Genomic DNA, 12978 nt, shown 5'->3' with positions numbered 1-12978 from the left:
TGTGTGGGGGGGGGGGGGGGGGGGGAGTGACTGAAAGGCTGCTAAACGTTTCGTGGGTGTGGCAAACATCTGGAGCTTCTGATTGGCTTAAACCTTTTAAACCGGAAGTCAGGAGAAGACCGTCTAACTTGCAACCCCGGTCCGAGTTTTCCGGACTGTCAACAGAGGTGAGCCGTGTGTGTGTGCGTGTGTGCGTGTGTGTGTAGGTGTGTGCATGTGTGTGTGTGTGAGAGAGAGAGAGAGCTGTGCTGCTGCTGTTCCGCTTACAGGCAGATGTTCACTTCTGGTTTGCCAGCTGGTCAGGGTCAAGCGGTAGGGTGACTCAGCGGGGTCGAGCCTTCCCCACAGGAACACACGGAGACTGCGCAGTGCAGATGTTTAACCCCTGTAGCTGCATGCCCTCAGGTTAATAGAGTGGCGCGTTTACGCACGTGACACAGCAGCGGTCGCTTCAGTCAGTTATGGGCCGCTCACATACCACGCGCAGCACTGGCACGTCTGTTTTTTGTAACCGGTAACTGTTACCCGCGTCGTACATGCATGGAAAACTCAGACATGTGCGCTGTGACGTACCATCACATGATACGAGAAACGAGTGTGTGTGTGACTGTCTGTGTGTGTGTCTCTGTGTGAGACTGGATGCTTATCTGCTCACCTGCAGCAGGTGTCTGATGTCACAGTTCATGAAGCCTTGGCTGCACAGAGCATCAGAGGTTTTGAATCCGTGTGAATACAGAATGATTTACAGCGTGAGTCGATCGGCTGTTTTTGAGTGTGTGAGCTGTACGTGTCGTCTTTATGGCTGTGTTGGTGTAAATTAATTTATCATAAACTGCTCGTTTGCATAACGACAGGTTCTTTCTGCAGCTTTGTTGTTCTCAGTCGATCCATCCATCTTCTTCCGTTTATCTGGGGTTGCGTCACGGGGCAGCAGCCTAAGCAGAGGAGCCCAGACCTCCCTCTTCCCGGCTACCTCCTCTAGCTTGTCCGGGGAAACATCAAGGGGTTCCTAGGACAGCCAAGAGATATAATCTCTGTAGCATGTCCTGGGTCTGCCCCGGGGGGCTCCAGGTGGGACATGCCAGGAACACCTCACCCAGGAGGCGCCCAGAAGGAATCCTAGTCAGATGCCTGAACCACATCAACTGGCTCCTTTCGATGTGGAGGAGCAGCGGCTCTACTCTGAGCCCTTCCTGGATGGATAAACATTTCACCCTATCTCTAAGGGAGAAGCCAGCCACCCTTTGGAGAAAGCTGATTTTCCCTGCTTGTATCTGCGATTTCGTTCTTTTGGTCAACATCTGTAGCTGTGACCCTAGGTGAGGGTAGGGCAGGTAGATCATTGACCTGCGGCCTAGAGTGTTCTGGTGTCACGTGCACTTATGGACGCCCTTATGTTCGAACATGGTGTTTGTTATGGACAAACTGTCATTTGCACAGAAGTCCAGTAACAGAACAACACTTGGGTTCAGATCTGGCAGATCTCCTCCCAGCCACTCCCCTCCTCTCACTGTTGTTACCTACATGAGCTTTGAAGTCTCCCAGTAAAACAACAGAATCCCCAGGTGGACCCACCCTCAAGCATCCCACCCAGGGACTCCAAGAAGGCTGGGTACTCTCAACTGTCGTTCGGTGCATATGATTCATGATTTTTCCTCTTAAACACAAGGGGGCACTGCTGGAAACTGGCATGTTCTGTGAACAGTGTGTTTGTAAAAGCACAACATTTAATTGATCCAGGGAGGGGAAATTACTTTCGCAGAATTCAAATATAAATATGAAGGAGAGAAAACACAAAGTCTTTATCTGAAAACAAATAAAAATAAGCTGAAGTTTGCTAAATTACAGTGGGATGCAAAAGTTTGGGCAACCTTGTCATTATTTTCCTGTATAAATTGTTGGTTGTTACAATAAAAAATGTCAGTTAAATATATCATATAGGAGACACACATAGTGATATTTGAGAAGTGAAATGATGTTTATTGGATTTACAGAAAGTGTGCAATAATTGTTTAAACAAAATCAGGCAGGTGCATAAATTTGGGCACCACTAAAAAAGAAATGAAATCAATATTTAGTAGATCCGCCTTTTGCAGAAATTACAGCCTCTTGTAGGTTCCAATGAGAGTCTGGATTGTGGTTGAAGGTATTTTGGACCATTCCTCTTTACAAAACATCTCTAGTTCATTCAGTTTTGATGGCTTCCGAGCATGGACAGCTGTCTTTAACTCACACCACAGATTTTCAATAATATTCAGGTCTGGGGACTGATATGGCCATTCCAGAACGTTGTACTTGTTCCTCTGCATGAATGCCTTAGTGGATTTTGAGCAGTGTTTTGGGTCGTTGTCTTATTGAATGATCCAGCCCCGGCGCAGCTTCAGCTTTGTTACTGATTCCAGGACATTGGTATCCAGAATCTGCTGATACTGAGTGGAATCCATGTGTCCCTCAACTTTGACAAGATTCCCACTCCCTGCACTGGCCACACAGCCCCACAGCATGATGGAACCATCACCATATTTTACTGTAGCTAGCAGGTGTTTTTCTTGGAATGCTGTGTTCTTTTTCCTCCATGCATAACGCCCCTTGTTATGCCCAAATAACTCAGTTTTAGTTTCATCAGTCCACAGCACCTTATTCCAGAATGAAGCTGGCTTGTCCAAATGTGCCTTAGCGGCTCTGTTTGTGCTGTGGGCGGAGAAAAGGCTTCCTCTACATCACTCTCATATACAGCATCTCCTTGTGTAAAGTGCGCCGGATGGTTGAACGATGCACAGTGACTCCATCTTCTGCAAGATGATGTTTTAGGTCTTTGGTGTTGGTCTGATGGTTGACTCTGACTGTTCTCACCATTCGTCACTTCTGTCTATCTGAGATTTTTGTTCGTCTGCCACTTCGAGCCTTAACTTGAACTGAGCCTGTGGTCTTCCATTTTCTCAATATGTTCCTAACTGTGGAAACAGACAGCTTAAATCTTTCCCCTAAACCATGATGGTGAACAATCTTTGTCTTCAAGTCATTTGAGAGTTGTCTTGAGACCCCCATGTTGCTACACTTCAGAGAAAATTAAAAGAGGCAGGAAAGTTACAATTGACCCCCTTAAATACTCTTTCTCATTATTGGATTCACCTGTGTATGTAGGTCAGGGGTCACTGAGCTTACCAAGCCAATTTGAGTTCCAATAATTAGTTCTAAAGGTTTTGGAATCAATAAAATGACAACAGTGCCCAAATCTTTGCACCTGCCTGATTTTGTTTAAACAATTATTGCACACTTTCTGTAAATCCAATAAACTTCATTTTACTTCTCAAATATCACTGTGTGTGTCTCCTATATGATATATCTAACTGACATTTTTTATTGTAACAACCAACGATTTATACAGGAAAATAATGACTATTAACAAGGTTGCCCAAACTTTTGCATCCCACTGTAAATGGTCCTAAGTTAAAGAGTACGATGTAGAATAAAACCAAGCTCTTACAACTGAGGAGCCCAGGTGAAATGGGAAGGAATTATAAAGACTGATGTCACGGGTAGGAGGAATTTGTGTTGTGTTGTGTGCACAGTTATGCTGGTCTGAAACCCCATGAGCTCTCTGACAGTCACAGGTGAGCTCTGATGTTTCCACAGGTCAGACATGGAGATGCAGGTGAAGCACCAGCTGCTGGAGGTGCTACAGGATTTGAGAGATGAGGAGCTGAATTCATTCCAGTGCTATCTCCAGGATCCGGAGTTACTGGGAGATTTCCCGGCCATCAGGAAGATGGGCCTGGAGACTTTGAGCAGGACGGAAACAGTGGATCTGATAGTCCAGAAATATGCTTTGAATGATGCTGTGACAGTGACCAATCTGATCACAAAGAAGCTCAAGATGAATAAAGGTAAGTCAGTGGAGGAGAAGAAGGTGCATGTGGACATAAGAGCCTCAGATTTATTCTGCTGAAAGGATTTAAACACACTTCACTTTCTTCCACTGTGGAGAAGGGAAGAACAGGGGAAGAGAAGGATACCTAGTGAGGTGTGAGGACCATTAGCTTCTGCTTTTTATTCTACTGCTCAAATACTTTAAAGTATGGAACAACTGGAGATACTGTGATGGTGACATGGTGGTGATGAGGAGGTCCACAAAATAAAATAAAATGTGTGTGTGTGAAGAAAGAGTAAACTGCATAAAGGGACTTTTCTGTGTTCCACGGTGCACTGGGTTTACTTGTCTTACGTTGTGTTTTTGTGTTGGACAAGCTGCAGCTTCCTGTCAGGCCTGATCTGGAGTGAGCAGGGTGGATGGATCCTGGATTTTATGATCTTTGCGTTGTATGATAACCCCTTCTGTCTTTAGAGTGTTGTTAGAGTGTTGTTTTTTCCTGTTTTGCTTTTTAAAAAAAGTCTTGATTTTCACAAATTAAATGTTATGTTGGGTTATAATTTTAAATGTCAAGACTAAATTGGTGAAGGACACAAAGTGATTGTTTTGAAAAAAAAAAAACTGTTGGGATAAAGCTGAGTTACCCAGGTTATTTCAGAGTCTGTTCTTAGGTTCCTTGTTTTTCGGTTCTTAGTTCTTAGTTTCTAGTTTCCAGTTTCCATGTTTTCTTATTTATAATGAACATAGCATGTTCACAGCCAAAATAAAGCTGCCTCTTGGAGTGTATCCTGTTGCATTTTGAGTCCTGCGTTTGGGATAAATCATGCCTGCCACATAGCGTTACGTGACAAAAGGTAAATCTGGTGTGTACCTGAGGGTGAATAATTCACAGACTGGGGGGAACAGTATTTGATGTTTCCAAGATAAAGTTGGGGGGCATACTTCTACTCATCTTATCAGAGGTAGACTTGTTCCAGTGTGTTTTGTAGCTTAGGGCTATTTGTGCAAAGAATGATTACTATGTTGTGAATTTCTGGTTTGAATTTCTTTGATTGTATTATCTTTTTATTGCCAGTGTGAGTGGGACAAAAATAAACAAGTAATTACAAGTATTTGTAAAAAGATGAAGAACATACACAATTTCATCTAGAGGTCAATTCACAATGCACTTTCATGTCAAATCAGTTCAGTTTTATAGAACAGTTTAGTAAAAGTTATTTCAAGGTGCTTTACATTATAAGGCAAAGAGCAACAGTATTAAAGAGACCATTCCAATGAGCAGCACTTGGTGACAGTGGAAAGGAAATACTCCCTTTGAACTAGGAGATACCTCTAACAGAACCAGAATCAGGGAGGGGCATCCTTCTGCTTCTGCCAACTTTGGTAGGTGATAGCAAAGAGAAGATAGAAAATGCAATCATAGTGAGATAAAGACAAAACAGGAACTACTAGACAAAATGTAATCACTTGCTTCAGCTGCTAATGTTAGGTCCATAAGAATTTGGACACCATTACTGTGGACTTTAAATCAAATCAATCTGTGACAGGCTTCCAGCTCTGATTCAAGGTTTTCCAAGGTTCCCCCATTTTTCAGAGGTTCAAAACCAACTGGAAATGTCTGACAAACTGATTCAAGGTCAGCTAAGGTCTGTTCCATTCCAGATTATACAGAAAAGATCTAGGGTTGATTCCAAGTGAAAGGGAGAAATCAGGCACAACTAGGATCAGGAAGAAAGCTACCACAGCATGTTTGAAAAAGACTTTGTATAAAGATCTGTTTGCCAAAACAATGTCGGACTCTGTAGTTTTCTCTGGTCGGTCCCCAATAAGACCAGGAGTGACATGTTTAGCCGCATGTTCTCCTTAAATTGCTGGCTGTCTGAGTGGTGTTCAAGAAACGATGTGGGCTTCATGGATAATTGGCAAACCTTCTGGAGGAAACCTGGTCTTGTTAGGAGAGACGGCATCCATCCCACTTTGGATGGAGCAGCTCTCATTTCTAGAAATATGGACAAATGTATTAAATCCCCCCAAAATATGACTATCCAGAGTTGGGACCAGGAAGCAGAGTTGCAGTCTGACACGCCTCTCTGCAGCTTCTCTCCTCCTGCTACCCCCCCCCCCCCCAAAACCCATCTCCATTGAGACTGTGTCAGCTCCCAAACAGACAAAAAACAAACTAAAAACCAGCAACAAACAACTTAAACATAAAAAATCACAAAGAAGGAACAATACAGTATCCACATCTTAACCAAAGAGTAAAACAGTGAAATGTGGATTATTAAATATTAGGTCTCTCTCCTCCAAGTCTCTGTTAGTACATGACTTAATAATTGATCAACAAATCGATTTACTCCTGCCTTACAGAAACCTGGTTGCAGCAGGATGATTATGTTAATTTAAATGAATCAACACCCCCGAGTCATTCTAACTACCAGAAATCTCGAAGCACAGGCCGAGGGGGCAGTGTGGCAGCAATTTTTCACACCAGCCTATTAATTAACGAAAGACCAAGACAGACTTTTAATTCATTTGAAAGCCTGACGCTTAGCCTCGTCCACCCCTGCTGGAAAAATCAGAAACCAGTTTTACTTGTTATCATCTATCGTCCACCTGGGCCTTACACAGAGTTTCTCTCTGATTTCTCAGACTTTTTATCTAATTTAGTGCTCAGCTCAGATAAAATAATTATTGTGGGTGATTTTAACATTCATGTAGATGCTAAAAATAACAGCCTCAACATGGCATTTAATCTGTTATTAGACTCAATTGGCTTCTCTCAAAATGTAAAAGAACCCACCCACCACTTTAATCACAGTCTAGATCTTGTTTTAACATATGGCATAGAAACTGAACATTTAACAGTGTTTCCTGAAAACCCTCTCCTGTCTGATCATTTCCTGATAACATTTACATTTACAATAATTGATTACACAGCGGTGGGGAGCAGACTTTATCACAGTAGATGTCTTTCTGAAAGCGCTGTAACTAAGTTTAAGAATATAATCCACCCACTGTTATCATCTTCAATGCTCATAGAGCAAAGCAGCTATCTGACCACTACCCCATCAGAGGTCGATTATCTTGTTAATAATTTTACCTCCTCACTACGTACGACTCTGGATACTGTAGCTCCTGTGAAAACTAAGGCCTCAAATCAGAAGTACCTGACTCCGTGGTATAATTGTCAAACACGTAGCCTAAAGCAGATGACTCGTAAGCTGGAGAGGAAATGGTGTTTCACAAATTTAGAGGATCATCATTTAGCCTGGAGAAATAGTTTATTGCTTTATAAGAAAGCCCTCCACAAAGCCAGAACATCTTACTATTCATCACTGATTGAAGAAAATAAGAACAACCTTAGGTTTCTCTTCAGCACTGTAGCCAGGCTGACAAAAAGTCAGAGCTCTATCGAACCAACCAGCCCTTTAACATTAACTAGTAATGACTTCATGAACTTCTTCACAAATAAAATTTTAGCCATTAGAGAAAACATTACCAATAATCCTCCCACATTAATATTATCTACAGCTACTTTTAGTACCATTGATGTTAAGTTAGACTCTTTTTCTCCAATTGATCTTTCTGAGTTAACTTCAATAATTACTTCCTCCAAACCATCAACGTGTCTTTTAGACCCCATTCCTACAAAACTGCTCAAAGAAGTCCTGCCATTAATTAATGCGCCAATCTTAAATATGATCAACCTATCTCTAATAATCGGCTATGTACCACAGGCCTTCAAGGTGGCTGTAGTTAAACCTTTACTCAAAAAGCCATCTGTAGACCCAGCAGTCTTAGCTAATTATAGGCCAATCTCCAACCTTCCTTTCATATCAAAAATCCTTGAAAGAGTAGTTGTCAAACAGTTAACAGATCATCTGCAGAGGAATGGCTTATTTGAAGGGTTTCAGTCAGGTTTCAGAGCTCATCACAGCACAGAAACAGCTTTAGTGAAGGTTACAAATGATCTTCTTGTGGCCTCTGACAGTGGACTCATCTCTGTGCTTGTCCTGCTAGACCTCAGTGCAGCGTTCGATACTGTCGACCATAATATCCTATTAGAGTGATTAGAACATGCTGTAGGTATTACAGGTACTGTGCTGCAGTGGTTTGTATCATATCTATCTAATAGACTCCAATTTGTACACTGTACAGCCTTGTTAGTTCCCAGAACTCAAAAAAATTAAGGAAACTCGTTGCCTCAAAAAAACTAAGTAAAGCTTACTTAAGATGACTATTAGGACAACTTATACATTGCAAGTCTGCAGTATTAAGAATAACTTGATATTTCTGACTGTACAATACTAATTGTTTACCTACTGACAAACATTTCAAGTTCAACTAAATGAAAAAACAATTTGTGGTAACCTGAATATGATTAAAAATAATTAACAACACTTTTTGTAATGATGTTAAAATGAGCCCAACTTTTATTTTCAAACACAAGAAAGTATAACAGCCAACATACTGGACACTGTTCTCCTGAACAACAAACAATTATATTGTCATCACTGTTATAATCTTACAATGAAACAAAGTCTCAGATGCAATTATTGAAAATAAGTTTAGACCTACCACAAGTTTGTTTTGTACTTACATTACTTATATAATCAAAATAAAATATTTGTTGTTCTGTCACAAGTGCAGTCTCTAATTTAAACAACACATTTGTTTTGCATTCCAACACAGGAGCTGCAATGTTGTAATATTTTAAGGATGGCTTGTTTCCAGTCCAGGCATTACTGCCTGAATGACTATCATGGATCGAGGTGATCCAAATGTAGGTGCAGAAGAAAGTCTTTAACTTCCCTTAAGTATAGTGGCAGTGGATGTGGGTTGGAGATGCAATGAGCTTGAACCTGCAGGCGACCATCTTCACTGACCACACCATCAGTGACGGAGGACTCATCTCTCCTGTTGTCCTGCAAGCAAACAATCATATTTTTTGGAACATGAACTTAATTGCTTTTGGGGCGATTGTGGCTCAAGAGTTGGGAGTTCGCCTTGTAATTGGAAGGTTGCCGGTTCGAGCCCCGGCTTGGACAGTCTCGGTTGTTGTGTCCTTGGGCAAGACACTTCACCCGTTGCCTACTGGTGGTGGTCAGAGGGCCCGGTGGCGCCAGTGTCCGGCAGCCTCGCCTCTGTCAGTGTGCCCCAGGGTGGCTGTGGCTACAATGTAGCTGCCATCACCAGTGTGTGTGAATGGGTGGATGACTGGATATGTAAAGCGCTTTGGGGTCCTTAGGGACTAGTAAAGCGCTATATAAATACAGGCCATTTGCTTTCTTAAAACATTTTTTTCTGCATTTGGTATAAAACAGATTCCAATTTGGACAATCTCAGGCTGCCTCCCCACCGGAGAGGTGACACTCAATGTCCCAATTGTCAGTCTGGATAGCCATGACTACCACCCAACACACAATAATGTCATGAAAGCATAATTTTAAAAAGGGCTATGCAAACATGGCCAATAACTTTCATTCTAATGATGTGCAAAATGATTTGGGCACAAAACAAACACTAACACTAACTAGCTAGCAAGATTATAAACCTGGTGCTAAAGTAAGAGAAGCCACAAAATCAGTTTGAATAAGAGTAAACATTTACTCACCAAGTCAGTGTATCAGGTAAAGATCCATAGCAATGACAATAATAATATCTTGAGCTGACGCTTTTCCAGGTTTAATCAACATATTCCATAACAAATACTGCCACCATGAACATGCAGACTGATCCGCGAGGGAGGAGGACGGTAGTGACATGGCATTTTCAAAACACATCTTTCATCCTTCCGCCCTGAGAAGCAAAACTTCCATCTTACTTAGTTTTTCTAAGTTAAGACAACTCAAATAAATTGAGTTTATAGTGTTTTTGCATAAAAAGTACTGGTAACTTATTTAAATCTAGTTCTAATAACAAATTGATAAAAACTGAGTTCAGCCTATTTAATATTTTTAATTAAACACAATATTATATTTTACAGTGTACATGTAAATGGAGAGTCCTCTTCACCCACTAAGGTCAATTATGGTGTTCCACAGGGTTTGGTGCTAGGACCAATTCTGTTTACATTATACATGCTTACCTTAGGCAGTATCATTGGAAGACATAGCATACATTTTCACTACTATGCAGATGACACCCAGCTCTATCTATCCATGAAGCCAGATAACACACACCAATTAGTTAAACTGCAGGAATGTCTTAAAGACATTAAGACCTTGATGGCCGCCAACTTTCTTGTTAATTCAGATAAAACTGAGGTTATTGTACTTGGCCCTGAAAATCTTAGAAATATGGTATCTAACCAGATTCTTACTCTGGATGCCATTACTTTGGCCTCCAGTAACGCTGTGAGGAACCTTGGAGTCATTTTTGACCAGGATATGTTCTTCAACGCACATATTAAACAAATATGTAAGACTGCTTTCTTCCATTTGCGCAACATCTCTAAAGTTAGAAATATCCTGTCTCAGAGTGATGCTGAAAAACTAGTTCATGCATTTATTACTTCCAGGCTGGACTACTGCAATTTGTTATTATGAGGATGTCCAAAAATCTTGCTGAAAAGCCTTCAGTTAATCCAAAATGCTGCAGCAAGAGTACTGACAGGGACTAGAAAGAGCGAGCATATTTCTCCTGTTTTGGCTTCCCTTCAATCGCTTCCTGTTAAAGCCAGAACTGAATTTAAAATCATGCTCCTCACATACAAGGTCTGAAATAATCAGGCCCCATCTTATCTTAATGACCTTGTAGTACCATATCACCCTATTAGAGCACTTCACTCTCGCACTGCAGGCCTACTTGTTGTTCCTAGAGTAAAAAAAAAAAAAAAGATGGCGCGGCCACGTCCAGACGCCTTCCTGACCGCTCTGCTCCGACTATCCACTTTTCTTGTTTTTTACTTATTTTTTGCTCTGGTTTACATCCCAAAATCCTCTAGTCTTATAGTATACGACAGCGGATCACTTGTAAACATCGGTGCCAAGGTTGCACATCTAATCTTGGACACTTTTAAACCTGACCCTTCCTGGCCGCCAGAGATTCTACGCGGCGCGGAGAACAACAAAGGACGGGCCGCTCATCCGAGGCGCAGAACAAAGAAGCGCCGGGGAAAACGCGCTGGTATTAGGAACAGACTGAGACAGCAGGCGCATCGCGCACCACTGCCCAGTATCCTACTGGCCAATGTACTATCCATGGAGAACAAGCTCGATGATCTAAGAGCAAGGGTCACCTTCCAACGTGACATGAGGGACTGCAACATTCTGTGCTTCACGGAGACATGGCTGTCCCCCACCGTGCCGGACCAGGCCGTAACTCCGTCGGATTCATTCTTTGTGCTCCGCGCGGACAGAATGGCAGAGTCGAACAAAACCAAAGGTGGAGGAGTGTGTTTCATGGTAAACAGAAAGTGGTGTGATGCCAGGAGCATTTCTACTCTCTCCAGCGGCTGCTCGCCACATCTGGAGTTCCTGAGCATTAAGTGCCGCCCTTTCTATCTGCCCCGTGAGTTCACCTCAGTCATCGCCACGGCGGTCTACATCCCACCCCAAGCGGACACAGGTATGGCTTTGTCCGAATTACATGATGTGCTGAGCTCGCTTCAAAACAAGGACCCGGGCGCAGCCCTCATTGTAGCAGGAGACTTTAACAAAGCGAACCTCAGACAAGTCATGCCAAACTTTTACCAGCATGTCTCGTGTCCAACGAGAGGGGATCGGATTTTGGATCACTGCTACACGCCATACAAGCAGGGCTACAAAGCTGTCTCACACCCGGCTTTTGGGAAGTCTGACCACAACGCCATCTTCCTCATTCCCCAGTATAAACAAAGCATATGGAGGGAAGACGTGACCACGAAGGAAGTAAAACGGTGGACTGCCCAATCAGAAGCTACGCTACAGGACGCACTCAACGACGTAGACTGGGACATGTTCAGAACATGCGCAGTCGACATCAACAAGTTTACGGAAGTAGCAGTATGCTTCGTCAATATGCTAGCAGAGGAGATTATCCCCACTGTGAGAGTCACCACATTCCCAAACCAGAAACCGTGGATGGACAGATCGATCCGCACTGCAGTAAACGCCAGGACCGCCTCCTACAACGCGGGTCTCGCCACTGGCGATATGAGCGCCTACAAAGCGGCCTCATACGGCGTGCGGCGCACGGTGAGAGATGCCAAACGCAGGTACCGGGAACGTGTGGAGTCCTGCTTCCACCAGGGCGACACACGGAGTATGTGGCACGGACTACGCACCATTACGGACTACAAAGCCAGGGACACTGCGCCGATCAACGCCGACTCTGCATTCACCAACGAGCTGAATCGGTTCTACGCCCGTTTCGAGGTTAGCCAGGCGGCTAATGCTATCTACCGCCTGACTACCGAGGACAGTGACGTCATCAGTGAGAGACCGGTGACCAGCATCGCGGAGCATGACGTCCGAGCGGCACTGAGGAGAGTGAACACAAGGAAAGCGGCGGGGCCAGACGGCATCACCGGCCGTCTGCTGCGCTGCTGTGCTGACCAGCTAGCAGGTGTGTTCACTTACATCTTCAACGAGTCCCTGGCGAAGTCTGTGGTCCCCACATGCTTCAAAAGATCCACCATCATCCCTGTGCCCAAGAACAGCAAACCCTCATCCCTGAACGATTACCGGCCAGTTGCACTGACCTCGGTAGTAATGAAGGTGTTTGAGAGGCTGCTGAAGAACATCATCTCCTCCGCCATCCCAGACACCACAGATCCGCTGCAGTTCGCCTACAGATCCAACAGATCCACAGAGGATGCCATCGCCCACGTCCTACACACCACTCTCAGCCACGTGGACAAGAAACAGGGTAACTATGTGCGAATGCTGTTTGTTGATTACAGTTCAGCGTTTAACACAATAGTGCCCAGCAGACTGTTCACAAAGCTGAGGGATCTGGGACTTAACAGCCGTCTGTGTGCATATATATATATATATATATATATATATATATATATATATATATATATATATATATATATAATGTTCTTCCTCTACACCCCCCCCCCCCCCCCCCCCCCCAATTTTTGCACATGTCGAGGAGCGTGTCAGGCTACATTTCACTGT

At 43.4% G+C, this 12978-nt stretch overlaps 1 protein-coding gene across 1 annotated transcript in view; it reads left to right on the top strand.

The window, feature by feature from the left end:
• The first annotated feature begins 49 nt into the window (after positions 1–49).
• The window catches only part of LOC309690017 (uncharacterized protein), a 29637-nt gene continuing 16708 nt past the window's right edge, over positions 50–12978 (top strand). The window contains exons 1-2 of the mRNA XM_082506837.1: positions 50–167; positions 3637–3887. Coding sequence (XP_082362963.1) covers positions 3644–3887 — 244 coding nt within the window. The 5' untranslated portion in view covers positions 50–167; positions 3637–3643. The remainder of the gene's footprint in view (positions 168–3636; positions 3888–12978) is intronic.

Source organism: Aulonocara stuartgranti (assembly GCF_965226115.1).
Source record: "Aulonocara stuartgranti genome assembly, chromosome: 15".
In the NCBI taxonomy this organism is placed as follows: Eukaryota; Metazoa; Chordata; class Actinopteri; order Cichliformes; family Cichlidae; genus Aulonocara; species Aulonocara stuartgranti.
This window is presented reverse-complemented; position numbering and strand designations above follow the sequence as displayed.